General features: G+C 37.1%; 1 protein-coding gene across 4 annotated transcripts; it reads right to left on the reverse strand.

Moving 5' to 3' along the window:
- Nucleotides 1–2,080: 2,080 nt before the first annotated feature.
- Nucleotides 2,081–17,090, reverse strand: LOC121516027 (protein regulator of cytokinesis 1-like). 4 transcript variants are annotated; one of them, XM_041797328.1, is made up of 15 exons: nucleotides 16,970–17,090; nucleotides 16,587–16,719; nucleotides 14,651–14,773; nucleotides 13,690–13,923; nucleotides 13,035–13,205; nucleotides 11,229–11,378; nucleotides 10,990–11,137; nucleotides 10,769–10,905; nucleotides 7,806–7,901; nucleotides 7,569–7,715; nucleotides 7,374–7,481; nucleotides 7,151–7,264; nucleotides 6,563–6,665; nucleotides 6,320–6,354; nucleotides 2,081–2,789 (listed from the first exon to the last, which is right to left on the reverse strand). In XM_041797328.1, the coding sequence occupies exons 1-14, from the start codon at nucleotides 16,978–16,980 to the stop codon at nucleotides 6,335–6,337; spliced, it is 1,695 nt and encodes a 564-aa protein (XP_041653262.1). In that variant the 5' UTR covers nucleotides 16,981–17,090; the 3' UTR covers nucleotides 2,081–2,789; nucleotides 6,320–6,334. The 4 variants fall into 4 exon arrangements, with proteins under 4 accessions (XP_041653262.1, XP_041653033.1, XP_041653183.1 ...); XM_041797099.1 differs by having other exon boundaries at nucleotides 6,486–6,665; XM_041797249.1 differs by lacking the exon at nucleotides 6,320–6,354.
- Nucleotides 17,091–27,332: the final 10,242 nt, after the last annotated feature.

The following is a 27,332-nucleotide window of genomic DNA, read 5'->3' on the forward strand; positions in this document are numbered from 1 at the left end:
GCTCAGACGGCATCAATCATTTCCTTTTCGATCCATAATAAGTTCCTTTTTCTGTGGTTAAGTTTGTGTTTTAATCTTTGATCTACCAGGGCTTTCTAATTTCTTTTAAAATAAAAGCAGCTATGTATCCAAAGATGAAATCAGTAACTTTATATGAAGACAAGAAAAATAAAAAATCAAATGAAATTGTTTTGAATGCAAATAGTGGAATATAAAAACAGGGAGATTAATCAAGATTATGTACAGAAATTCAGTGATTACATTTTTATCATTTGAAAGCCCTGATTTCTATACTGTTAACTGTTGATTGAGTTAGATGTAGCCAGCTACATCATTTAATTCTCCTCTTTAGAAAAGTCTTTTCTGTATACACATACAAATGTAAGAACTGCATTGTTGATTTTTCTTAAACAGTCAGAATTGTTGAATTACAAACATTGGAAATATAAGATGCAACATTTTCAAAGACTTCACATGCATTATATGAAAACTTAATTTAAACTAATATAATAATATAATAATTATAATAATATAAATAATAAATAATAATAATATAAGTTTCAGAGAGGGCCCATTTACTGGATCTTTTAGGGGCCCAATCAGCACAGCAGGCAGACTCGTCTCTGAGTCTCAGCTCTTGTTTTCAAAGATTATCTGGTGGATTTTTGCCTACATACTCACCTCATCACTGTCTGGAAGGCAGACCTTTGGAGTCTCCGATCAAGAATCTGTTGACACTGAGGTCAGAGTGACTAATCCACGAATAGGAATTTGTAACAAATTTTATCTGACATTTTGTTGATATGCTTCTTGACTACAGCTCAAACAAAAATTTAGTAAAAGTTGACCCAGGTATTTCTCAGAAAGTACAGTTTGAGAACAAATCTTTCCAAATAATTTTTCTCCCTATCTTTAAACTGCAGAAGAGATGAGACACTGGTCATATTTGACTAAAACATCGTCAGAGTGCTGAGAAATGCCACTCAGCTGAAATGTGGCAGTGTTTTTTCCCCTGTTATATAGATACACAGTACATATAATATCCTGAGAACCAGCATGTAAAAAAGAGGAATCCGAATCAGAATCTCAGAATCAGAATCTGAAGGATATTATATTGTGGTTTTCCTACAACACAGTCATTATTTCTGCCATTTAAATTTTCCAGAAATGATCCAGAATGTCTATCCAAGTTTAAATAATTTGTTTAAATTTTTCAAGAATTTTCAAGAAAATTTTTGAATATGTTTGTATATTTTAAAGTTTCCTCTAAAGTTCAGAGAAAATTTGCTTTGAATTGTTTTCGGCATTTGTATGGGAATTTGGAAAATCTGTTCAAGGGTTTGGAGTGATTTGCTTGAAAATTTTGGGTCATTTTCATGGAAATCTGGGTAATGTATTTGTAATTTTGGGGAATTTGATTGGAGTTTTTGAGAGAGTTTGAATTGAATATTTTTGTATTATTCGTTGAAATTCAGGGAAATCATTTTTACATTATTGGGAATATGATTGGGAAGTTTGGGAGAAGGTGTCCTTTAAAATTTACCCATATTTTTCCCAATTTTAAAGACTTATTATGGAAGCTTCAAAATTTATATGGGTATTTGGGTGACTTTCTTTTGTTATTTTCTTGGAACTTTATGTAAGCTTTATGACGAAGTTTCACTGAAACATCTTGGAGTGTTTGAAGAAACTTCTGGTGTATGTTTTATGGAATACTTCAATATTTCCTTGTGGTCTATCATCAAAACAAGAAGAAAAATTCATCCCTCATCCCTCTATCAACAACTAACATCATGTTTTAGAGACAGTAGACCCCCGAAAACAGCAAAAACATGCTCAAAAAACAATCCAGTGCTATACTCTCTGCAGAAACAGGACCACTGGAAGATTTGTGCGCACACTTTTTTGTAAGGATTAATTCCTGTTCAAAGACAAGGCTGAGCTTTTAAACTTATCAGGTCCTACTGATCCCAAATATGAGGGAGCAACTAAAATTCGATTCCAACAAAAGCTCAGATCTCAGGAGGATACAAAGAACAAAAAAAAAAAAAAAAAGAAAGAAAAACAAGTTAGTCTGCTGTACAAGTGAAAAAAACATTTATTTTGACAAGCTTTTCCAAATCAGCCACAGTAGTGTGTTGACCCCAGATGATTTAACTCTAAACTACAGGTCAGCTCCTATAAGACACTTATAAAATCTTAACTGTTTAAACAAATAGCCCATTGCCAAACAGTTCTACAAAGAGTGGATACAAAAATATTTACAGGATATACAAATAAAATAACAGATTTGGATGAAACAGTGAGCGTGCACTGCAAAATATTTTCTAAATAAAAAGTGCATAAAGTAGTATTTATAATACATTTGGCCTGTAACCCCGGATTGCATAACTTCAGAAAGTTCAACATTTCTTTGACTTTCTTTCGTTTAAATGTGCAGTAAAACATTCATAATAATCTGGACAGCCAAAGTAGTGTTAGTTTAACTTAAGAAACACAGATGTTATCCTTATACACACACAGTGATAGACAGCACAAAGTTTAAATCCTCTTAAAAACAAACTGAATGTCTAAAAACAGCTGTACAAGTGTTCATCACTGACTTAATACTTAATATATTTTCACCTTCATATACTGGTAAAAGCAGGAAGCAGTGAGGAGTTATCAGGACTTCGTTTAACGGACGGCCATGTGATGTGAGCATCAGAGCGGCGAGGTCAGAGGTTGGCGGTGGTGGAGTTCAGGACGTCGTGCTGGATCTTGGTGTTGGAGGCTTTGGACAGGTCTCGCTACAGAAGCAGAAAGGCAGATGTTATGTTGACTGACAGTCTAAGAAGCTCAACAGAAAGGGACTAAACAATTTAAATTCTTATGAAATGACTCACTGGGAGAGGTGTTAGTGTGAATTAGAGAAAAGACAGAATAAAAATCTTTAAACTTAGTAGCAAAGCTGGGATTTATACGATGAAAAATGACAAACTGGTCCGGTCCGCATCATCTATTTATTCACTAAATCAATCATTTATATAGAATTTATGGGGCGATACATCACTCAACCAATAAATCCTTATTTGTATAATACCAATTGCTTTTTTCCTACATTTTTGAATGTGCTGAATCAAATGTTTTATCACCAGAAGTATTTCGAGGAGACTTAAAGATATGAATGGAGAATTTTCTACTAGAACCACAGCTGCCAAAGAAGTGAATGTTCACTGTTGAGGTCTATTGACCAATGAAATATCAGCAGGTGGGTAAAATGGTCCGTGTAGGCAACAAGCCAAACATTATCCCTACTATACCAGCTCCCATCAGCTGTATACTCTCGAGGATTCATTCATCTCTATAAACAGATATCTGCATAAGAGCAGCTAAAAGTCCTCATAGATCAAACTTTTCAACTGGAGCCACAAATCTGCTTCACACTGTCGTGAAAAACAATCTGTGGTAAGAAAAGACTTATCTGACCTCTGTTTCAAATTAAAATTTTAAAGTTTTTTTTCTCCACAGAACTGATAAAGCTAGACATTCTACTTTTTTGAATCTGCATATGCTATTTCTGAAAACTTTAACCCCACTGATAATGTGTAAATCACACCATACCACTGAGGTGAGCACTAAATGAAGTCAGAATCATGATAACTTCCACTCTGCTGAGACTCAAAAGGTGAAAAGTGCAATTCTGTGATGTCAAGGACAATGAACTGGTGTTAATGTTGCAGGCATTAACACACCACATTAAAAGGGAACTCTTTAACATCGTTTAACACTAACCTCTGGCATCATTGAGTTAGAGAAGTTCCTGTCAACTCTCAGAGACACACAGTCCTTATTTCAGATAATAGGAGACAATTGCTGGGCAGTACTTAACCTTGGAAGTGGAAAGCTATAGTCTTTACTCCCTGACTCAATCTCTAATTGTATTCTTGTTCTCTGTTCCTGATCAGTGCACTGTTTCTGGGTAAGAGGACTTTCAGATCTCCTGCTCCTACTTCAATGTGCTGCAGGAGGATTAGTGTCTGGGGGAGCCGGTCTCTTTAAATATTTTATTCAGCAGTGTTGGAAGAAAATGCATCGGGTTTTAGATGCTTTAGCTCAGGACTTCTGCTGTGACCCCATATTTTTTTGACGATGCTTTGTGAGTTTATATTGCTTGATGTTTGTAACTGTGTCAATATGCTGCTGCCTGTCTTGGCCAGAAAACCAGTATGAAAAAGGTTCTTAATTTCAATGAGGCTAAAATTACTAAAATTATTTCCATGAAGCCAAGAGTTTTTAACCAGTTTTTGTGTATGTATTTACTAGATCCCCAACGGTCTATGTTTATCCAAACTGACAACTCTAAAGCCCCACTCCGAGACAACAGATGTGCAGAAACACCTAGAGTCTTCTACGGCATTGGACCTCGACATTTTAAGATGTGAGTAAAAAGGTTTAAAGTAGGGATGCACGGATACCACATTTTCCAAACCCAGTACTTAATAATACAATAACTATTTTTAGTATTATTTTGAGTTATTTTTTTATTTCATCAGACCAGTGTTAATTTCGTTAACAAAAACTGTGACGAAAAATGTTCTCTAACGACCTTTTTTAAAAGAGGAAGACGGGACAAGGACGGCCTAAAATTAAAATACTGATGATAAAAACTCTGACGAAAAGTAGATTACTTTTCATTTCAGAGACGAGATAAGACTAAAATGTCCATGTCAGAATGGCAGACATTCAGATTCGGCAATATTTTTCCTGTTTGTCTGACCTGCTGTCTGTCAAAACCCCCAGTAGAGAGCGAGGAGGAGAAGCGGGAGAGAGGAGCTGATAGGTAGATTAAACCTGAAGCTCTTCTCTGTATTCTAGTTGTAGTCTTTACAAGACATTAAAATAAAATGCAGCCAGCCTACCTTTGAATCATTGAAAAACTCCATCAGCTGTTTAGTAGCATAGACTCCTAATATTAGCTTCTGTTGCTGCTGTACAGTAATCCTCCTCAGTCTTGGTCAGAGCAGCAGTGATAGAAAACGCCAAAACCTTGTACTTGGTCCCATTAATTAAAAAATAATCAAAAGTTGAAATCTGCATTAAAATTGGCATGACGAATGCCAATTGGCAAGCTAAAGGATGACATACCTTTACATTATGATGTGTTTAAAGAGGTTCAGACTTTTGGTAATTCAAGGAGAAAAAAAGGCCACATGGAGAAATTCAAATTTTAGTTTATAGTGAGACATCTGAATAAATGTGGTCCTTTAAAGGAGTATTTGTTTAATTAGTGATATAAAATATATATATAGCAGGAGTTTAGTTAAACATAGTCTCATACTTTCACCATAAATGCACCAATATTCCTATTAATATTAATAATAATATCAATAAAGAGTTTGATAACTAAGGCGCATTAGTAAGAGTACCATTATGAATAAAAATCAGTGATTCTCACCACAAAAGTCTGTTATCCAATATTATGTTAGTATTTTCATCAGTTTATTTCAGATTACTACATGTAGGCTATTGATTGTATAACATGAGTGCTTAATGTTTTACAATTTGAATAATTTTTTAAGAGAGAAAATACGATGCGACAAAAAGTAAAGACTAAAATGTAAGGACTTTTTGTCAACAAAAACTGGACTAAAGTGTTTCAGATTTTTTGTCAGTGAAAACTAGACAAACTATGAAGGGTGAGCAGGACTAAAATGACTAAAACTAAAACTACTTTGTCTGAAGACTAAAACTATGACTAAATCTAAAATGGGCTGCTGAAATTAACACTGCATCAGACGTTTATTCCTCCTCTTGACAATATATTAGTGCATAGTTTTTATTCTCCTCCATTCTTGTCATCCTCAGTAATGTTAAAATATCACCAAACTGCCGACACGGCTCCAACTTTGACTACATGCTCAGATAACGAGAGACTAACACATAATTCAAAGTAATACACAGTACAGTATCTGCAGTGTTTATGAGTAAGAGTACTTCAGCTTAGTATCAGCAAAAATACCTGATACTGGTATCTGTGCATCCCTAGTTTATAGTGTTTATTTTCTCAATTAATTCATTCAAAAGTGGTAATCATTGCCTCAGGTTCATCTGACATGGAAAATAAGCAATCTTTGCCAGTTTCTCAAATGAAAAGTAACAAAACATTCACTTATTCTATTTGAAAGAGTTGATTGTTAAAAACAAAATACCTATATAACTAACTGAACTGTACGTCCGTGTTCATCATTTTTCCTTTTAGTGTAATTTCCCTTTGATTAGAAGCATGCAGTAATTAGTGACATTAACACTTAGCTGCCTTGAAGGATTCCAAACACACCTTGACTGAACAGATTCAGTGTTGACCAACTCCCTCTATAATATAAATTTACATCATTAGCATATAGACGTGGTCTGATAATTGAAAATTAGTTATGTGTTTCTATCTGTACATGAATAAGGAAAATAATGCAGAGAGTAGAGATATGATAGAAAACTTAATTTACCACAAATTCAGAATATGTGCTGGCAACAGAGGTTATGCTGAGGTTACGCTGTGGACTAGCGTAGTTCAGCAACCCACCGCTCAGAGGGGTCCCCTTTGGCCGGACTTCGTTCTCCTTGTTACAGCCCTGCAGTCGTGGGTGGGGGGGTTTATTGCTACCGGGTGTCCGTACTGCTGGAACCTGGAGGGACACAGAGATGAGCAAAATTATTGGACAAGATACCAAAGTTGACTGCACTTTAGTTAATGTGTTCATACAGTGATAAAATGTCTTCAGTGATGACATGTTAACACAATGTCAGGCAAATAAGAGCAAACATGTTATTTCTATGTTACTGTCATCAGCAGCTGAAAGTTTACATGTGTCTTTCAGGTTTATGCCTTTAGAAAAAGCATTAAAAAGTTTACATTCAGAAGGTGGAAATGTTTGTGCACCAATCAGAAGAAAGAATGAGAGACAGAAAGAGCACTGAGTGAAGTAGAGGCACTAATCCATTCTGCAGCGTGGTAAAATATAATCAGATAAACTAAAAACACTTCATACTGTTCCACCATCAACACCAAACGCATCATACGCTGTTGTCTTCTAAGAGTGTGAACTTTGTGTGAGACTTATTTGATCTCTTCTCCCTTCCTTTCCATCATGTCAGCACTTTTAAAACCAACCTTGTTTGCTGAGAGTGGTGGGCGGGGCACAGGTGAGCGACAGACCGTTCCACCAATGGCAGAGCGCATGGTGCTGTTAGAGGTGGCACTAGAGATGCTGGAAGTCGCGTTAAACTGATGAAAGAGACAGGAGGAGGGGGTTAGTGCCCACAGAGCCAGACGGCCCAAAGAGAATGAATTAGTCTTTGTACATTTATAAACAGGAGCCTTAATCTGGGCTTACTTTGCGTGCTTTGTTTGGCGTGGTCGAGCCAAGGAATCTGCGTTTAGTGGGTGTCCTTACTGTTCCATACAGCATATCCACTTCAGTCTGTTTACTCTTCTTGAGATGCTGTCAGGAGTTTAGTAATTCATGTGTCAACACATTTTCAGCAAACATACAGGTTTAAACTGTTATGTAATCATAGAGCTTGTTTACCCTTTCTTGTTTCTCCTTCTCTTTCTCTATTCTGTGCAGCTCCCACTGCTGCTCCACGTACTGAAGGAACTTCTGACCACTGACCAGGAACTCACGGGCCTGTTCACCTTCCCACTTCTCAATCTGGACTTTCAATTTTTTCTCAAGCTAAAAATAAAAAACACACAAATATCCATTTGTTAGTGTGAAGGGAAACACATGAAATGCTTAGAAAAATATTTTCTAATCACTTCTTACCTTTGGCAGGCTTTTGTGTAGCTCTGACCTCTGCTTCTCCTCTTTTAGGAGATTCCCTCCTCTGTTGGTGAATCTTGTCGGATCTGTGGCTTTTTTCTGGAAAAAAATGAACACAAAAAGATGGATTAGAACCTTCAGATTTTTACTTTCACGGAGTGATTTGACATTAGAGAGTCTGATCTGAGTACACTTGACACCAAAGTCTTGATCTTTTGGTCAGTGTAAACACAAGCCTGCTGTGTTCAGGTGCTGGGTCTACTTAAAGAGGTAGGACCAGGAACAATTCTAGACCACAGTCTGTAGGAGATGTGAATGCATCCAGGCTCAAGGGCTACAAAATGTTCACTTACATTATGTGTTTCATTGTTACTGATTTAATTAGTGTACAGGGACTAATAAACAGGGGCCTCTAAAAAAATAAGAATATCATGAAAAAGTTTTTTTTGTCTCCTACGATTTACTTCATAAAGTTAACTTTTATAAATTCTAGAGTCATCTCAGACAAAGTGAAATAGTTCAAGACTTTTCTTGTTTTAATCTTGATGGTTACAGCTTACAGCTCACTAAATTCCTCTCCCTAAATATTAGAATAATGTGGAAAAGTCACATTACTCAAGGTTCATTTTTCCTTCATTCTCTCACTCTGGTTCAGTACACATAACCATGGGGAACACTGCTGACTAAAGACATGTCCAGAGGACAATCACTGACACCCTCTACTAGGAGCAAGCTGAAGGCTGCCATCAGAGCAACCTGGGCTTCATAACACCCCAGCAGGACCTAAATAAATCCTTTCTTGCCCTGATGTTTTGTGATATTCTAATATTTAGAGACAGTGGATTTTAGAGTTTAATGAACTGTAAGTCATAAACATTGAGATTAAAATGAAAAAGTCTTAAAATATTTCACTTTGGATGAGATGAATCTAGAATACATTTCACTTCTAGAATTAAATTACAGGATGATACCAGTGTTAGTTTTGGCAGCTATTTTAGTCTTGGTCTTTAGATGAAATGTATTTTAGTTTTAGTCACATTTTAGTCATTTCTACCCTTTTTAGTTTTAGTCTAGTTTAAGTTTATAAAAAGTCCTCACATTTTAGTCTGTACTTTTAGTCCAAGGCTCCAAGCATTCATTTTCTTGCCTAAATCTGGTAACAAATCATGGAAGCGTATTCTATGCACTCTAAACCAAACCTGGGGTCCCTTTCTACTGCTGAGAGGCAGAAAAGCTACAGATGCATTGTTTTTGACAGATTTACCCACAGTGGAGAAACATCATGGATTTTGAATGTCTGACGAAAACTAAATTTCATTTCACCCTAGTTTTAGTCATCTTGAAGAAAACTAAACTTACTTTTTGTCAGTTTTAGTCATCACAGATCTATTTTTATTAGTCTTAAGTCTAGTTTTTGTCTTGGAAAAAAAAAGCTGTTGACAAACATTTTTTGTTATAGTTTTAGTCAACGAAATTAACACTGGATGACACTTTTTTAGAAGCACCTTAGATTTCTTATGTAAAAGCTGAATAACTGATGCCTCTTCTGCTTCATCAAAGGCTATAAGAATAATTTAATAATGCATACCAAATAAAAAGGTAAAATCTACTTGTTGTTGGTTGCATCTTTGCTTTAAATTGTCAGGATTCCTCTATATGTACCTAAAGTTTTGTTTCAAACTAACTACAGTGCTTAACAAATTTATTAGACCACCTGTCATATTTGTCTCAAAGACCATCCAGCATCATGAAGTGCTTTAATGCGGACTCATTCATTTTCAGTCAGCTCTCCACATGTAACCATTTTGAACAGGAATGAGGGATTTCAAACTGAATTAAGCAAAATTTGAGCCGGCTCACTGGGCTTCTCTGAGAAGTCAGAAATGAATCAAGCATAACATTCAACCACTGAAACTAATTTTTTTGTTCAGGAATGCAAGTAAATAACTATAATTTGACATATTAATCAAGATATATTAATGTGCATAATATTTTTTCAGTTTTTTTTTTGTAAATCAGTAAATTTGAAAATTCATGGATAACAATAATAGTTATATTTTAGCATTAAAAATGTCATCTCTGTTAAAGAGCTTCTACATATTGGTGTATTAACCATTGCAGAAACATAAAAAACGATTTTGGTAATCACCAATGCTGTTAATTTAGGGCAGCTGTGGCATAAACCTTACTTTGGTTAGGGTTAGGGTGGTCTAATAAATTTGTTAAGCACTGTATATAAAATGCTTATTTCTTAAGGGGATACAAACGCAACTTTTGCATCTTTGTGAGAAGCTAAGCAGACTTTTAAGCATTGTCTGTATTAACAAACCTTCTAATTTCATAGACAGCCATGGTTCTCTTTTTTTCTTTTACTCTCACATCTTTGGGTTAAAATAAGATTGAAGAGTTGTATTTTTGTGGCTTTTTTAGCTTTCTGATGCCACTAATCATAAAAATAAATCAGATTAAGTTATTTTTAAATATATAGACAAAAAAGTATCATGAGTATCAAAATTTCAACAATCAGTTCACAACGGGGCCTTAAGTGATTTCATGGACTTTCAAAGACCCTGCTCTAAGTTCAGACTTAACTGGACCCCAGTGATTTAATCAACCACAGTTGATTGCGGTGAAGATAGGATTAATGATTCTCTACTTAATCAGAGATGAATGGCCAGACAGACTCTTAGGCTATGTTCACACTACAGTTGAAAGTGACCTGTATCAGATTTTTTTCTGACAGTGTGAACAGCGCAAATCACATTGAATCTGACCGTTTTGAATCAGATTCAGGCCACTTTCATATGGGGTTCTAAATCAGATACATATCTGATCTTTAGGAAGTTGACTGCAGTGTTAACAGGCAAACAAAAAAATTAGATCTGAGAAAAGATAAGAATTGAGCATTAAAGCCTGCGGTGTGAACGTAGCCTTAGAGCAGTTATGTCTAGAGTCAGTGTTCTCACCTCCAGCTCCAGGAAGAGTCTCCAGCTTTCCTCCCACTGGTGAACTCCATCAAAAAGCTCTTTGTGATCCTCGTAATGCTGCCTCAGGCGCTGGATCTCAGCATCGTGCACACTTAACAGCTCTTCGGTGAAATCCTCTAAAACAATCAGAGTCTTAGCACTTTAAATAGCCCAACATTGTTATGAATGAAACAGTTAAAATGTACAGCAAAATAGCCTACCACTAAAATATGGTGTAAAATCCTGCCGCTGGTCAATGCTGAGGAAACATTTTTCCCAGAACACAGCGATCTCAGAGCGGATGGCCTCAGTAACATTCCTGATGTTTAGCAGTTTGAGCTCCTCCAGACGCTGGACTTCTGCTTGTAACTGGATATAAAGAGAAAAGTGTGTGAACTGAAGAGAACACCAGAAGCCACACTGCGAAACATCCAACAGAAATCTGTTGAGCGAATCTCACCGCCTCCAAGTTTCTTTTCCTGGATGCGACCATGTGTTCGTTGAAGGCCTCCCTCTCCTCCTGAGGAACCTGCAGCCTGTCCCACAGCTGCTGGATCTTCTCTCTGTGACTCTCACACATCGCCTCGTTCTCTGCTTTGCGCTCCTCCAACTGCAACAGAAACAAAGAAGCATCAGCCAACAAAACTCCTGCACTGACTGTGACCATGTGTGTCCTTTAATTAGGCCTTTATTTAAGGCCTAATTAAAAGACAGATGGGGAGTGGACCCACCTTAAGAGGCGCCTGACTCTACCAAGTGAACCACAGTCACAGGCTATTCTAAAGACAAATAGGCTTGTACAGGTTATAGGGAGCAATGCTTTTTTTGTTGACAAAACAAAAAACTAAAAAAGGAGATTCTGCTGCTAGCTGCTGTAAAGGTTCAGTTTTTTTTCAGCAACAGGAACGGTCCACAGTCAGCACTCCTGTCTGTCACTAATTGCCATGACATTTTCATTAAGTAATGCATGAATGAATAAACAAATGACTCAGATTTACTATCAGACAATCATACAGGCCAGATTTTACAATGGGCCCACAGTTGCAAACCCATGCTCTAAACATATTCTCAAGTAAAATGCATCATGTATAATCAAGAGAAAATGTAATTTTGCCTATCACATAGCCAGGCAAGTACACGGGTGCAGAGTTAAACTGTGAGTACACCAATGAATGTCTTGTCTATAAAATCCTACATGGAATGTTTCGACCTCCACTCAGTGATTTTGTTAGCATAAGAACAAATTCACATCTCACAAGAAGAGCTTTGAGAGGAGACTGCATTATTCCACTTTGGATAAGCAACTTTAGTCAGTAAGCCTTTTCTGTAAGGGCTTTGCAAGAATGGATTGCAACAGTTTATAGTTTTACAGTTTTATCAGAACTTGACGACATTTCTTCATTAAAAGAACAAAGAACAGCAGTGAGTTGTTTTCTTTTCTTTTGGCCCGTAAAGATGTGACACACAGAACATTCATCCAATCACCCTCTGAGTATTTTTTTTTCCCCAAAGGCTCTGCCCTTTCCCAAACGTTGTATACCGAAGGTTTTCCAGATGGATGTGTGAAACACATCCATCTTGTGTGTCAGATTAGGTCTAATATGCTGCCTCAGGGGAATTTTACGTGGTGCTTGTTGATACTAACATTTGTGCTTTTTTGTTGAACAGTGTCCTGCTGTATTCATGTAAGTGGTTGCATGCATGTCTCACTGACGTCTGTTTAATGGGATTTACTCAGCTGATGCTTCCTATCCGTTATCAGTCATGTTGTTTTCGTAACATCCTGTCTGAATGTTTTTATTTCAGTTTTCCTAATGCTGCTGCCTGTCTGTAAAGCATCTTTAAAGTATTTTTTGTTCTTGTTCCCTTAACATTGCTTCAGATCTGCGTTGTGTAGTTTATAACATTTGTTAATGCTGTCTCGCATTTTTTAACACTTGCTTATTTTTGCTGTTTTTCATGCATGCTTTCTGTATTCTGTGACTGTGACTACTTACCTGCTCCCTCAGATAATGACATTTTATATCTACACATAGTTTAAAGTAATTTTCATTGTAGGGCATTGCTTGCACTCTGTTAACTCTGTTTTTGTTCCGTTTGTTTATTTCCCTCACCTTTTCTTGTAATATTTTGTATTTTTAGGGAGCTAAATTCAACACTTGGCCATGGAAACTAGCTTTCTGGCTAATTCACAGGAACATTGATAAATATGCACTATTCCTACAAAATAAAATTAATCAATTAAAGTATGATTGAAGCTCGTTACCTGACAGAGCAGCAGTTTGAGTGATGTGATGTTTTCTCTGGAGAGGCAGAAAGAGTCTTCGTCCTCACAGACGACGTCCTTCTCAAAGCTAGTCTCAGGGATGTGGTCCAGCTCCCCCATGTACAAGATGATCTGTTTTTTAAGGTCTGTGAACTCAGCATACCGCTTTGCCTGGAAAATGAGAGCAGCACAACAATCAGCAGGAGAACAGATGAGACTGAGCTCAAGGAACAAAGCTCTGTTAGGATACAGAGTATTTAGCATAAATAAGGGCTTCTATCTTTATCTACGTTTTGTAGAGATTGTTATAATGCATTTATTAGAGATGTCAGGACGGGGGAAACGATTAGAAAAGTAGGATGAGATGGTGGGGAATAAGAGTCGGGCAATCTATGACATTTTCTTAAGGTATATTAGCTTTTAAAAGGAGGTTGGGGCAAGACTTGACTATAAGGACATGTGATAGACTGTTTTAAATACTTATTCTCAAACTGTCCTCAAAATGTTCTTTCAAGTCATAACATGTCAACCTGCAGGGAAAAAAAGGTTCTCAGGGCGCACCTATATTCACGTTGACTTCTATGAGCAGCTTCTGAAAAGGTCCCAAACAAGACAGATTAAAATTTTATCAACCTTAAAGAGCAGATAATTTCACCTTCTCTTCGTTCTGGTTGGCGATGTGCTGACGGAAGTTCTCCAATTGTTCCAGGGAGGGGACCGAGTCTGGAGCGATGCCGTAGGACATGGAGCAGAGGATGTCGCAAAGGTCCTGGTCCTGCTCCAGGAGAATCTTCAGCTGCTGCATCCGCTGATTCTTCTCCTTCATCAGAGCCTCCACCTGTGTGCGGATGTTCTTCTCCTGCTGGAGCATGCTGACGCCACTCTCCTCCTGAACATGAGGAGGGGAGAACAAAGAATTCAATAAACAAAAATTACTGTTTATAGCAAAGACAATGCTTGAGCAGGCCAGCACAAGTATAATAGCTGACCTTTCTTTATCAAATCAGTGTAATCATGGTGTGGGCATAAAAGAAGAGGGACATGGAGGAGAGAAAGAGAAAGACAAATAAGGATACTGATATGTCCCTAAAACAAACGCACAGATTAAGATGTGATGTTGCATGTTAAACTGAAGCTTCCTATGGCTCTGTTTTAATAGTTTCTGCTTACTGATGATGCTGCCCTGCATTTTAATTTAGAGCAAGTACTACGATATGCACCATCAGACAGGCAGATGTGATTACTGAGTGTAATGTTAAACAATTCAAAACATGGGTAATGTTATTTGAGGGTCTTTTATGCAGGCTAATAATAACAATTCTTATCTAAAAAAGAAACAGGGGGCGGCTTGGGTTTGGTTCCAGCCTGTGGCTCCTTTCATGCATGTCATTCCACACTCTCTCACATGTGATTCTGACTCTATCCACTGTCCTACTTTGTAAATAAGTGCATATAAAGATATGACTACAGGTAATCAGAATATAAATCATTTTAGACAATGATGCAACATAGTAAGCAGATAAACACAGAAATTACCTACAAAGCAACAAAGATCTTTTATCTTTTGCATGGAATTCAATAAGTTGTTTCTCTGATGCTGTAAAATCTTTTCTTACCTCAAACAATGGGAGCTGTAGTTCCAGGCAAAGTTTCTCCATTTCTGTCCTGCATTTTCCAATGCTGCTGATCAGCCTCTCTTTCAGAGATTCCTCCTCCTTGATCATCATTTCCAGTAAGTTCTGGTGAAAAAAAGGAAAATAAATCATAATTAATAAAACATCAGCGTGGTTTCAAGACAGAGGCGGTATTTTTTTGCTTGATGATGGAAAGCAAAAAATACCGTCTGCTTCTGTAGCGTTAGCTGTGCAGCAGGTATATCAGTCCCCCCCAGATCTAAAAACAGCTTGCACCGACAACTAAAGGAAACTAACCTATTACTAAGACTATAGGAATTATGGCAATGGGCGAATTTACCAAAATGTTGAAGTATCCCTTTAATTATAGCGGGGGTGGAGGCATTAGGAAGTTATTCTTGTGTCATGGCAATTTAGGATGCTGTCTGACGATTAACAAAAGGTAAAAATATCCCAAAGTTGAGGATTCTGCTTGCGGTTCCACTCTCACGTTGGGAGTGCCTGGAGTCATACAACCAAAATATCAAAAATGCCAGAAATTCAGCAGTCAGGCCGTAGTCGGCTGTCGTATCCCACTGTACACTGCAAAACAAATTACTCAAACATTGTGGATGAATCGGATCAAATTTGCATAATTTATGCCCGACTTAAGGGCTATTGCTATATTTATATAGGAATTAAAATCACTGTAAACAATGGCATCCATTCATCCATTTTCTATACTGCTTATCCCATTCGAGGTCACGGGGGGGCTGGAGCCTATCCCAGCTGTCACTGGGAGAGAGGCAGGGTACACCCTGGACTGGTTGCCAGCCAATCGCAGGGCTGACATATAGAGACAGACAACCAGACACCAATTCATCTAATGAGCATGTTTTTGGTGGTGGGAGGAGTCGAGTACCCGGAGAGAACCCACGTGTGTACGGGGATAACATGCAAACTCTGCACAGAAAGGCCCTGACCGGGAAGCAAACCAGGGACCTTCTTGCTGTGAGGCAACAGCGTTAACCCCTGTGCCGTCGTGCAGCCACAATGGCATCCAGTAAAGAGATAAGGGTGATTGAAGCTACAGAGATAGTTTGACCAGAATCACTAGGGTGTAAAAACAATTAAATCAGCGTATATTAAGGACAGTGCATCTGAATCTAAAACAACTGCAAATACTCAGGAAGCTCACAGCCAATAGAGCAGACAGAGGTGTGTGCCCTAAATTATTTCAAATTAATAACAATAATAATAATGAATAAAAAGGATAACTGTAATTATTTCCAAAATTTACACTATAATTTTACCAAATTGAATGTTCTACTTTAAAAAAAAAAACATTGGTACGGGTCTATCACCATCCAAAACAAGATTTTCATTTCCTGTTCATCTTAGAAAAAAATGAAAAGTAAAGATCTGATCATGGTTTCAGACCCCAAATACTATACATATGTCTGCCTTCAAAACACTGTTAATATTGGCAATCATTTCAAATATTGTCTTAGTCTATAGTCTTAGTCTTTAGATTAAAATGTTCTTTAGGAAAACTCAAAAAGTCCAATCTTAGTCACAACATTTATACTCTTTGGACTGATTCAATCAACCAAATTGTAAAATGAAAATGACTGTAAAAAATCATAATAGTGATGCACAATGTTTATGGCACATTAGTCTCGTCTCCCTCATGGGGAAAATGGTATTTGACTAACATTTTAGTCATAGTTTAAGTTATGAAATCAACATTAACCTAGCGAGCAGAAATGTCTCGTTTCCCCCTGAGCAGTTAAGTTTCAGTAAAACCCCCACCCACCTGTGTCGAAACTTGTTAATAACATAGGTCAACAGTTAACCTCCACTGTACAACATGAAAACAGCATTTTCAGACTGATCAGGACTGTAATCACGAGTGCTGATCAGTCTTTAAACGTCTCACCTTTATGTGGTTTTTGACCACATTAGTCCTCTGTAGTCTCTGATCCTCTGGGATCCCGATTTCCTCCCAAATGTCCTTCAAATGGATCAGCGCTTTATTCAGGCAGGACACCGCCTCTGCTGCAAGCACCTCGCTACAGAAACACAGACCAGGGTGACAACGTGAACTACCGTATCAGTGAAATAAAATCTTTGTGAAACATTCACAGCGCACAAAATCCACTCCTAGGAACGAGCTAACGGCTGTTTTTTGCAGTTAGCTTAACTTTAATGAGAGTTAGCATAACTAGCTATGCCATTTTCCCTACCCTAAGTGTTCAATCAGGTTTTTTTTCAAAGTTAAATGTTCCTATTTGACACGAACATAAAAGACTTTAGACTCACCTCCTCCTCATTATTTAATTCCAGACTCTGTGAACTGGTTAAAAACAACCGATACTTGTCAATAAGACAAGTTCAGCTCCGTCTCGGTATGCTCTGTCTCTCCTGTCCGTTGCTACTCGACAGTTCAAAATACGTGTACAACGATGTCCCGATCGCTGATTGGCTATTTGAACGGATACGCTTGTTTAGTTAAACCGACACCGCCCACTAAAAACTTTTGCAGCCAGTCATATTGGGATCCCGCCCACCGAAATGGGACTGGTGTAATAAACCAACTACAAAGTTTTGTTGGGGTCACAGTTGCATAGTACTTAACAAGCAATGGCTGTTCAAAAACTGTATGCATTAACCATGCCTCCAAGAAACCAGTAGGTGGCGGTATAACACAATTTACGGACCAACAGAATAAAAGAGTGATTTAGTCCTTCTATACAATTCTGACAAAAAAAAGGAAAAAAAACACATCAAAAACATTTTAAAATTAAAAAAGTGATCAAAATATTACTTAAAAAAACATTGGTAAATCACATTAGAAGTCTAAATAGCATTTCGATAATTTAGATACAGTGCTTAACTAATTTATTAGACCACATCCAAAGTAAGGTTTATGCCACAGCTGCCCTAAATTAACAGATTAGTAATTACCAAAGTCATTTTTTATGTTTCTGCAACGGTTAATACACCGATATGTAGAAGCTCTTTGACCGAAATGATATTTTTTATGCTAAAATATAACTATTGTTGTTTTCCATGAATTTTCAAATTTACTGATTTACTAAAAAACTGAAAAAATATTAAAGCACATTAATATTTCTTGATTAATATGTCAAATTATAGTTATTTACTTGTATTCCTGAACAGAAAAATGAGTTTTAGTGGTTGAATGTTATGTTTGTTATGCTTGAGCAATTTCTGTGCTGGAGCAAAGTTTTGTTTGCTGGTTTTGCACAGATAATATTTTGATACAAATACTGAACTTTTTTTTTTTTGTCACATCTGAAGTTTAACAGCGTGGGAATTTCAGCGTAGGACTGTCAAATTAACAGCATAAAAATTCCCCAAAGAGAAAGAACGTTATTTTCAACTCAACTCCTCAAAAATACCTTCAAAAAGTGATGTCACTTCCTGTAAGTGGGTTGATGGGAAATGTAGGGTATTTATACTGTAGGTGAACGGTGAATAACCACAATCTAACAGAGTGGTGCTTGATTTAATGGGGACACACAGTTAATTATAAAAGCAAGTGAAAAATGTTTCTATTGATGTATATTTATAATCAGAGGGAGTATATGCTGATCTATACGATAAAAAATCCATTTATAAATGTATTTCTTGTAATATTGAACATGTGTCTCACTGAATCTTGTAGATTGTACCTGGGGCATGTTAAAAATGAGCCTTCGAGGGGAAAAATTAACTTAAATAATTAGAAATACATTTACATATGTTTAATTTTAAAGAAGGAATGACCCAAAAGTTTGGATATGTCTTTCAACCAAGAATTTGAACATGTTACAAATTTCACCGCTCTTAGTTCAGTGAGCTGGCCCAGTTTTACCCACAGAAATGAAGACTGTGAATTTAATCATGTTGTCGGGGGCGTTTCACACATTCAACACATCTCTATCCATTCCACCGCTGTAACCATAGCAACAGCTTCTAGTGTTGATCATCCCAAGATGGCGGATGAGGAAAGACCCACGGCGGTGAGTGCAAACCCAGAGACTGCTATTGTTTTCTCGAGTTAACAGAAATATTTTTTCTCAGAGGATAGACAGATTGACACCTACCGAGCAGAAGTCACGGAAGGTCTCGGCCCACCGCTAAAATAACGGCTGTAGTTGAATGTTAGCTTCGTGGCTAACCACTTCTAAGTCGGAGCTAAGTTGATTAACGGTCAGCTATCTGTTCCCGGACCCTGTCTTTAATCTCACTGAATTAAGGGATAGCCCAAGATCATATGGCTGAATTCAGGGCATGACTAACAGAGTATAAATACATGGAAATTGTAACCGTAATGGTCGATAGCCAATCATTAGCTGTCGTTTACTGTGACATATTTGGGGTAAGCTAAGGTTATTAACTGTCCTACTGATTAACATGTACTCATTATGACTGATTAGTGTAACAGATGGAACCTTTAGCGTAAATTTTACCCTGCAGTGTAGAGAATACTATTACATTCTTTCAACTCCAGTGGCCTAAAGCAATCTACAAGTGAGCCAAATATGGGAAAATATGTGAAGCAAAACACTGGGATTGCGCATGCGTACACCTGCAAACTAGGTAGCTGACAGTCTGATTACACCCAGTTGATATGTGGACGACTGGCAATATGTTCAGTTAATCCCTGGTTAAAATGTAAGGGTGGTATGGATTCATTTTTTCTAATTGTTGTAGATTACTGTAATTAAAGTTTGACACTTGTGGTGATGTTGAAGAGACACTTCAGTTTAGGGCTGGACAATAAATTGCCACTTGCCACAATATGGCCTGCTGCAATTTACAAATCGCAGAAGCTGCAATATTTCTTTAACTTAAAATATGATTTAAAAAAATATCAGTTTCATACATTCATTTCTTGCAGCAGGAGAGATTTTATGCACAATATGCAAATATTCAAATGTCATTTCCTTAAGATAGTTTACAAAAAATCCTCCTTTTCTTGTTTTATGTATGTTTTTCTTAATCAAAACAAGTGACATAAAAATGATAATCCCCTACTATAAAGCAATTGATAACAAATTTGCAATATGAGCAAAAACAATTGCAATTATTTATTCTTTTCATTGGTCTGCCCTGGTTTATTCTAATATTGATGAAGCTTAGCGTTAGTTCACAGAAGTCATACCCCCAGCCACGATCAGCTGATAGACAGCTGATACCAAGTATCACCTCCCAGCTCCCACAGCCAATCACAGCTCTTTCTGTCAACACAGTGGTCCATTTAAATATGACATACTTCTCACTACTCGCTGCTTGCATTAATGCTGATACACCATGCTGCTGCTGGTAAAGCTTAACCTCCTCCACCCCAGCCACCTCCTTTATAGCTTAAAGCGTGTTGCACCATCGTATTCAGATTCATGCTACTATAGATTAATTACCTCTGAAATAATGTCACTGTTTTCAACATTGTCATAAATGCATCTGTCCATATGGGGGTTTCTAGCTAAGGTTCCTGGAACAACAAAGTATGCTGCTTGACTAACCCAGGGAGCTTCTTTTTAGCAGAACCTTCTCCTCGAAGTAAAACTGCATATCTACTTTATAATAAAAGGGTTTAATGTATGATGAGTGTTCTTGACTGGTTCAAGGTTATTATATAGAATGATAACCTGATAATAATCTTATATTAAATCACAATCACCATATGGGGGAAAAAATCGCAATTAGATTATATTTGCAAATCGTTCAGCCCTACTTCAACTGTAAAAACTTATTGTTGGAACATAAATATTGTATATATAAATGTTACAAATCTTGTTTGAGTGTATAGCAGTGTTAATTTTGTCGACTAAAACTATGACTAAAAATGTTCGACAGTCTTTTTTTTCCATGACAAAAACTAGACTAAGACCAACAAAAATAGATCTGTGATGACTAAAACTGACTAAAATGTAATTTAGTTTTCACGGGACATTCAAAATTAATGATATTTCTCCACTGTGGGTAAATCTGTCAAAAACAATGCATTTGTAGCTATTCGACCTCTCAGCTGTAGAAAGCAGGGACCTCAGGTTTGGCAGAGTGCAGAGAACACAATACAATGATCTGGTACCAGATTTAAACAAGAGAATAAATGTTGGGACTAAAAGTAAAGACTAAAAGATGAGGACTTTTTACAGACTAAAACTAGACTTAAATGTTTTTGAGTTTTCGTTGACTAAAACTAGACTAAAACTACAAAAGGTAGAAATGACTAAAATGTGATTAAAACTAAAAGACGTCATCAAAAGACTTAGACTAGAATTAAAAATATCAAAATTAACACTGGTGTATAGCATAGGGGCGTTGGACTCCTGTACCAGTTTGGCTCTCCACCCTAGTGTTTTTTTTGTTTAGTAAGGACTGTAGCACCACATTATGTAATAATGCTACATTTTGTAAGCCACTAAGCGGTTAGAGTTAGGGCAAGGTAGTTGGGTAGGGCATACATTGGAGCCCACCTTAAGTCCTAGGGTTAGGGTTATTACATAATGCGGCATTATTACATAATGTGGCGCTACAAGGACTATCAACTTTCAAAACTAATAAACTAATTGCAGCAGTTATGAAATTGGAAAAAAGGATGAAATTATTAGCCGTATATAACTCAAAGAACACTGCCCCCACAGTGAAACACTGTGGTGGGAGTATTATGCTGTGGGAATGCTTCATTGAGTTTGGAACTGGGAATCTGGTAAAGGCTGAAGGAATCATGAAGAAAGAAAGATATGTAAAGATTTAGAAAGAAAACCTCGAGCAGTCAGCAGCTAAACTGGGTCTGGGCCATCTCCTTGTCTTCAACACAACAACCCGAAACATCCGTGGCTCCTGGTGAAGAACTACCTCCAGAAGACCAAAGTGAACCTTATTGACTGGCCTGACCAAAGCCCTGACTAGAATCCCATTGAAAATCTGTGGGGTGAATTGAAGACCAAGGTCCATGCCTGAAGACCATCAAATCGGGAGGAGCCTGAGAGATTGGCCAAAGAAGAATGGGCTGGGATTCCTCAGGAGACTGCAGGCTGTTATCCAGCAAGAAGGAGACACAACTGACCATTAGGGGGATCATCATTTAAAAACCAGGGAGTCTTTGTTTTTTGTGAAATAATTTTGTTTTTGTGGGCAAAGTGGAATCATGTTAGCATCCAAAATAAAACTAGACTCTTTGGAAAAGCTGGGTTAAGATCAAGATTCCTTGCTCTGTTTATCAGTACTTGGAAAGAAAAAAATACGTTTTCTTACAATTTCACCCTCTGTTCTTGTGTCCCACACTTCCTTATCTAAATACTGACTATATAGAATTGCACATGAATACAAAGTTCCAGATGTTAGTCTGAGCCTTGACAAGTATTTCTCTATAGCCTAACCACACTTCACTATCTTAAACTTTTTGGGCTTATGATCAGTGCTCTGCTCATAACACACCTGTTGTTGTAGATGTTGATGCTGTAGAGTGAATTTTGTATTGTAATCTATAAAGCTGTTAATTATTATTATTTTTTTGTGTCTTTGATATTTCAGCTCAGTGTTCCTACTGAAGCCAAGAAACGCCGGGCACCCAAAGGTAAGAGACTACTAACTGTCATCTTAGAAAAGAGATTTTCAAATGCAGTTCTCTTAAAATATGGGTGTCAAACTCAAGGCCCAGGGGCCAAATCCGGCCTGTGGGATGGCAAATTCCAGCCCGCGAGATTATCTCGTATTTCTGTTATAACTGGCCCATCATCCTTGATGATTTAAGATATCCTTGTTAAGTCATACAATCTAAAAAAGTAAGGGGTAAAAATATTTAGAAAAGAAGTCAGGAATGTGGGAAAAGAAACTAATTTGTGTTTTAATCTCATATTTTCAATTTTGCATCCCACAATTAGAATCAAATTTAGGACTTTGACTTTTTATTTCATACTTTGAGCATTTCAACTCATAATTTTGACTTCGTACAATATTTTAAACTTAAGGATTCGTAATTCTACATTTTTTGTCATATTTTTACCTTTTTAACCAACTATTTGTATTTTATCTCATATTTTTAACTTCAAACTTTGACTTCATAATTCCATAGTTTGACCTTTTAAACTCACAATTTAAAATTTGAATCATATTTTGACTTTTAATTTCATGATTATAATTTTTTTTCATATTTTGACCTTTTGAACTCATGATTTTGTCTTTCTTTCTTTCTAAGATATTTGCCTTTAAAAAAACATCATTTTTCAATATCATGTTTTGACCTCTTTAAACTAACAAATTTACTTTTCTCAGACTGTGAGCCTTTAAAGTTATCTTTTTAAATGTCAAATTCATTTCTCAGTGCTAAGTTTTTTTCATATTTTATCAGTGGTGAAATGAGGTTGACAGTTTATGGTTAAAAAGGTGACCCTATTAGGCCCTCGGGTTAGACCTGAATCCAGAATCTGGCCCCTGCTGTGATTGAGCTTGACATCCCTGTCTTAAAAGAAAACTCTCAATGTTGTAAATGTGTGACAAATTTTCTGTGCTTGCTGGAAGACAAAGCAAAGGTAGCTTTAAATGAGTTCTCCTGCAGAGGTCACCCTTACCCTTCTCTCTAGCGTCTCCTAAAGGAAGAATCTGCATACTGTTGCTGGCCATGCTCTAGATATTAGTGTGTGGACCTAAAATGATGTTTTCTTGATGTAGAAATGAACATTTTCTTTTACTGAGCACATAATCCTGTTGCCTTATTTTCTATTAAATTAAGCTCTGCGAGGGATCACAGGCCTGTAAGAGCAATGAAGTTCATGCCAACATTATCACCATGCAGTGATCTAGGACATGTAAGCTCTTAATGTTGAAACTTAGTCTAACTTAAGGAAGTCAAGCATGTTAATAGGTTGACTGAATAATATTATTATCAAAGCAGAAAGTAGACATGGATTTTTAGTGGTTGGTGTGATAAAAGTAGAGTACACAGTCCTGTCTGATGGTGTACCATAGCTACAGAACATTCAGAAAGTATTCAGACCCACTTCACTTTCACAAAAGAGCCATTAAAAAGCATATAGAGCTGTAAGAACATACTCTCCAAACAAATGTAAAAACAGGGATACCAATGGAACAAAGCTGATATACATATAGTAATAGCCCAAATTTAAAACATCTCTTATGAGGTGATTTAGGTGCATTAGTTAACTTCTACAGGAAACCCTGACTTGTAATGTTATCAGTGATATTAAACAGAGGGGTCAAGTAACTAAGTACAAACACTTCATTACCTTACTTAAGTAGAAATTTTGGGTGTCTATACTTTACTGGAGTAATTATTTTTTAGCCTTTTTACTTCTACTCCTTACATTTTCAAGCAATTATCTGTACTTTCTACTCCTTACATTTTAAAAATAAAATGTAAGGAGTAGAACAACGTATGTAGCCTAGTATGAAGATGTCCGTGGCAGAGACTCAAGAGAACTTGAGCGAAATGTCCCAACCAATCACCAGTGAGGAGGTTGGTTGTACACATATATGGTTTTTGCAAATTCTTTCGATTTGCAGTATACCAAAACGTGTTCATTTTCAATGGGCATAAATGTGTGCATCCCAGATTTTTCAACATTACATTTTAATATAACATTATAGTCATTATAGCCTTTAGAAAAATGTTTTTTGGGGAGGTGGGGTAGTGCACTATAAGCCCCTGTGGCGCAGCCTAAGCTTTTGTCCTTAATGGTATTTTTTCCCCCTTATGTTACTTTTACTTTTATACTTTAACTAGTTTTGAAACCAGTACTTTTACACTTTTACTTGGGTAAAAAGCTTGAGTTGATACTTCATCTTCTACAGAAATCTTTATAAACCTAGTGTCTATACTTCTACCTGAGGAATGAATGTGAATACTTTTGACACCTCTAGATATAAAATACTACATATTAAAAGTTTGTTAAAATATAAAAAATATAGGATTCTCACAGCTGCTTGTATGAATTTTTACTCCCATTTTGGGCAAAACACATCAAAAAGTGATCAGTTTGTTTCTCTTCAGTCCATTTATATGAGTTATTTCTTAATGTTATTGTTGCCCCATTTAGTCTGTTTTTGTGGTATTTCTGCCTAAACTCTGACACACTTTAGAGGAGAACACATTTTTTGCTGCCGGTTATGAGGCAAAATCACTTTCCAAGACCAAGGTTTTTGAAGTTTTCTGTGGTAAAACTTCCCAAAAAAATTTTCATCATATTTTTCATTACACTCTCTGCATGTGTCTTTTGATCTCAGCATGCTGTTCCTCTGCTCTTATCCCCTTTACACAGATGGTTGAGGCAATTTGAAACCAAATCTGTCTCAGAATTAGCCAGATCAAGTATAACAACAAGGAGAATCCTCTGTGTTTGGGTGAAAGTTTTTCACGGGACTATATTTAGGGCACCTCATGCTGTGCTGTTCTTCCTTCCTCCTTCCTACCATTATATCATACAGCTAATGCAGGGGATACACGTCTGCCATGTTTCCCATCTTTCTGCACCAAATGCGCCCTGCTTTTGTGTATGTGGAGATTGGAGCACCGCAGGGCCACAGCTGAAACCCAGAGACAAGAATATTATTGCTGTCTCAGCAGGAAGAAAGCGGATTAGGGCGCTACAAATAGGGCCATTTTGGATCTTGACGGGGCAAACGTGTGAAGCCCGTGCAGTTTCACACTCAGCGATGGAGTGGATTTCTCTGAAGTTTCTGGAAGAGGCTCCAGTTCTGACGGCAAATCAGCAGAGTGCTGCTTGAAGTGCTGACAGATAAAAACAGAAGGGAGCTTTAGTGTAATTCACACTGTATTCTTTTACACAGGCAGTTCATTAATGATATCCCCTGATGTCATTGGCAGACTTCGTTTCACACCGCCTTGGAGCCTATTTTTAGCCTCTGAGGAAGGTAGTAGGTGCTAGATAACAGGATTACCAGAATCAAACTGGCTTGAATTGAAATGACGTTGGCTTCCTTGTGAAATGAAATGTTGAACTCCACTGGGGAGAAGACTTGGAGTATTGTGGTTTGCTTCTTGAGGTTACCTAACCCTTTTTAAAGCTTTGTGCTGCTCATACCTCCAGCCTCCCTCTTTCACTCTGTCTCTACACTTTCTCTCTTCTGTCACAAGCACCTGGCTTGCAAGAGACATTGTTGCCCTGGCAACGGAGAGAATATCTCAGCCTGCAGTGACATTAGAAAAGTGACAGAAAAAAGAACCGTGTTTGTGATGAGAAACTTGCTTACAAGGTGACATTTACAGCGAGTTGGTGAATTGATTATGGGTTAGTGCTAAGTTTTTGGTGGAAGTGTTAACATCTGTGTTAACTGTCAGATCAAAGACTCTAAGTGGATGTTTTTCTGCTTACATGTTTAAAAGGACTTTAAATTTAAAATAGCCCATTAAACCGACATAGCTCTTCATATTCTTAATTATCTGTTGTTTGAGTTAAAGCTTGCTTACAAGTAAGAGATGAATTCACTTTGGTGTTTTCTTCACTTTAAAGACCTTGTAAAGTGAAAATGAATCTGTATTTAGTTTTGGTATATGATAGGCCACTGTGTTATGAAGCCCCAGGTCAAATTTCAGGCAAACAAAACATCTCTAGGTTTAAAATTAAGCTTCAAAATAATGAGAAATTAGGTAGTAAAGTCTAGGATGGTGTGGGCATGTCTGTTGAATCAGCTGAAGCCATGCCCACTCAGGAAAAATACTATTGTCTCAAATTTTAAAAGATGCTGGAATCTGAATTGAGGAAAGCACTCACTTCATTACCCTGCCCTTTGACCATACGTTGACCTTAGAAGAGGAGACCAAGTCTGTTTTTCTGCCTCAGATCTCTGCTATGATGCTTTAAATGATCTATAGACCACTGTGGCTGATAGATTTGGGAAATTTATCTCACACTGAACAAAAAACAGCATTTAACTGACTGTTAACTATCATTAATGGCAGTGACATCAGCTCTGTGATTTTATTTTGTATGCTATAGGGGCGGGGCCTTTCCCCACTGTGGGCTGCTAACATCATGAGTCAACATTTTGGCCCCACCCAAATTAAAATCAGCCAGAAAAGAGTTGAAAAACTTTCTTATGTCTAAATCCAAAATTCAGTCACATGTAGATCTCAGTGTTTTCACATGTTTACAGCAACCATATTCCAACATATTTAGTGTGTTAACGCACAAATTTTGGATTTCACTTTACAGGGTCTTTAACATAAGCACTTTCCAGGATTATTTAGCTGTAGACTAAGTATGACAATAATTGGGCACAAGGTAATTAAATGCCCTGATAGTAAAACTCCTCTGGCTAGCATATGGGCCAAATGAACAGCAAAGATATGGCCCACATCTGGGACATGAATGATGGCCCTAATCTGGCCCAAGTGTATGACAGCATTGTCTGAAGCATCTGCCAGGAACACACCAAATGAAATAACTGCTATGACTGGGTCTCATATGGAAGACATTTATGGGTGAATTTTAGTAAGGCCCCATGGCCCTTTGGCTACGTTTACAATGCAGGCCTTAATGCTCAGTCCTGATCTTTTCTCAGATCTGATTCTTTTGTTTGCCTGTTCACACTGCAGTCAACTTCAAAAAGATCAGATATGTATCTAATTCAGAACCACATACAAAAGTGGCCTGAATCTGATTCGAAGCGGTCAGATTCAGTGTGACTT

Source organism: Cheilinus undulatus, linkage group 1 (genome assembly GCF_018320785.1).
Source record: "Cheilinus undulatus linkage group 1, ASM1832078v1, whole genome shotgun sequence".
Classification (NCBI taxonomy): domain Eukaryota; kingdom Metazoa; phylum Chordata; class Actinopteri; order Labriformes; family Labridae; genus Cheilinus; species Cheilinus undulatus.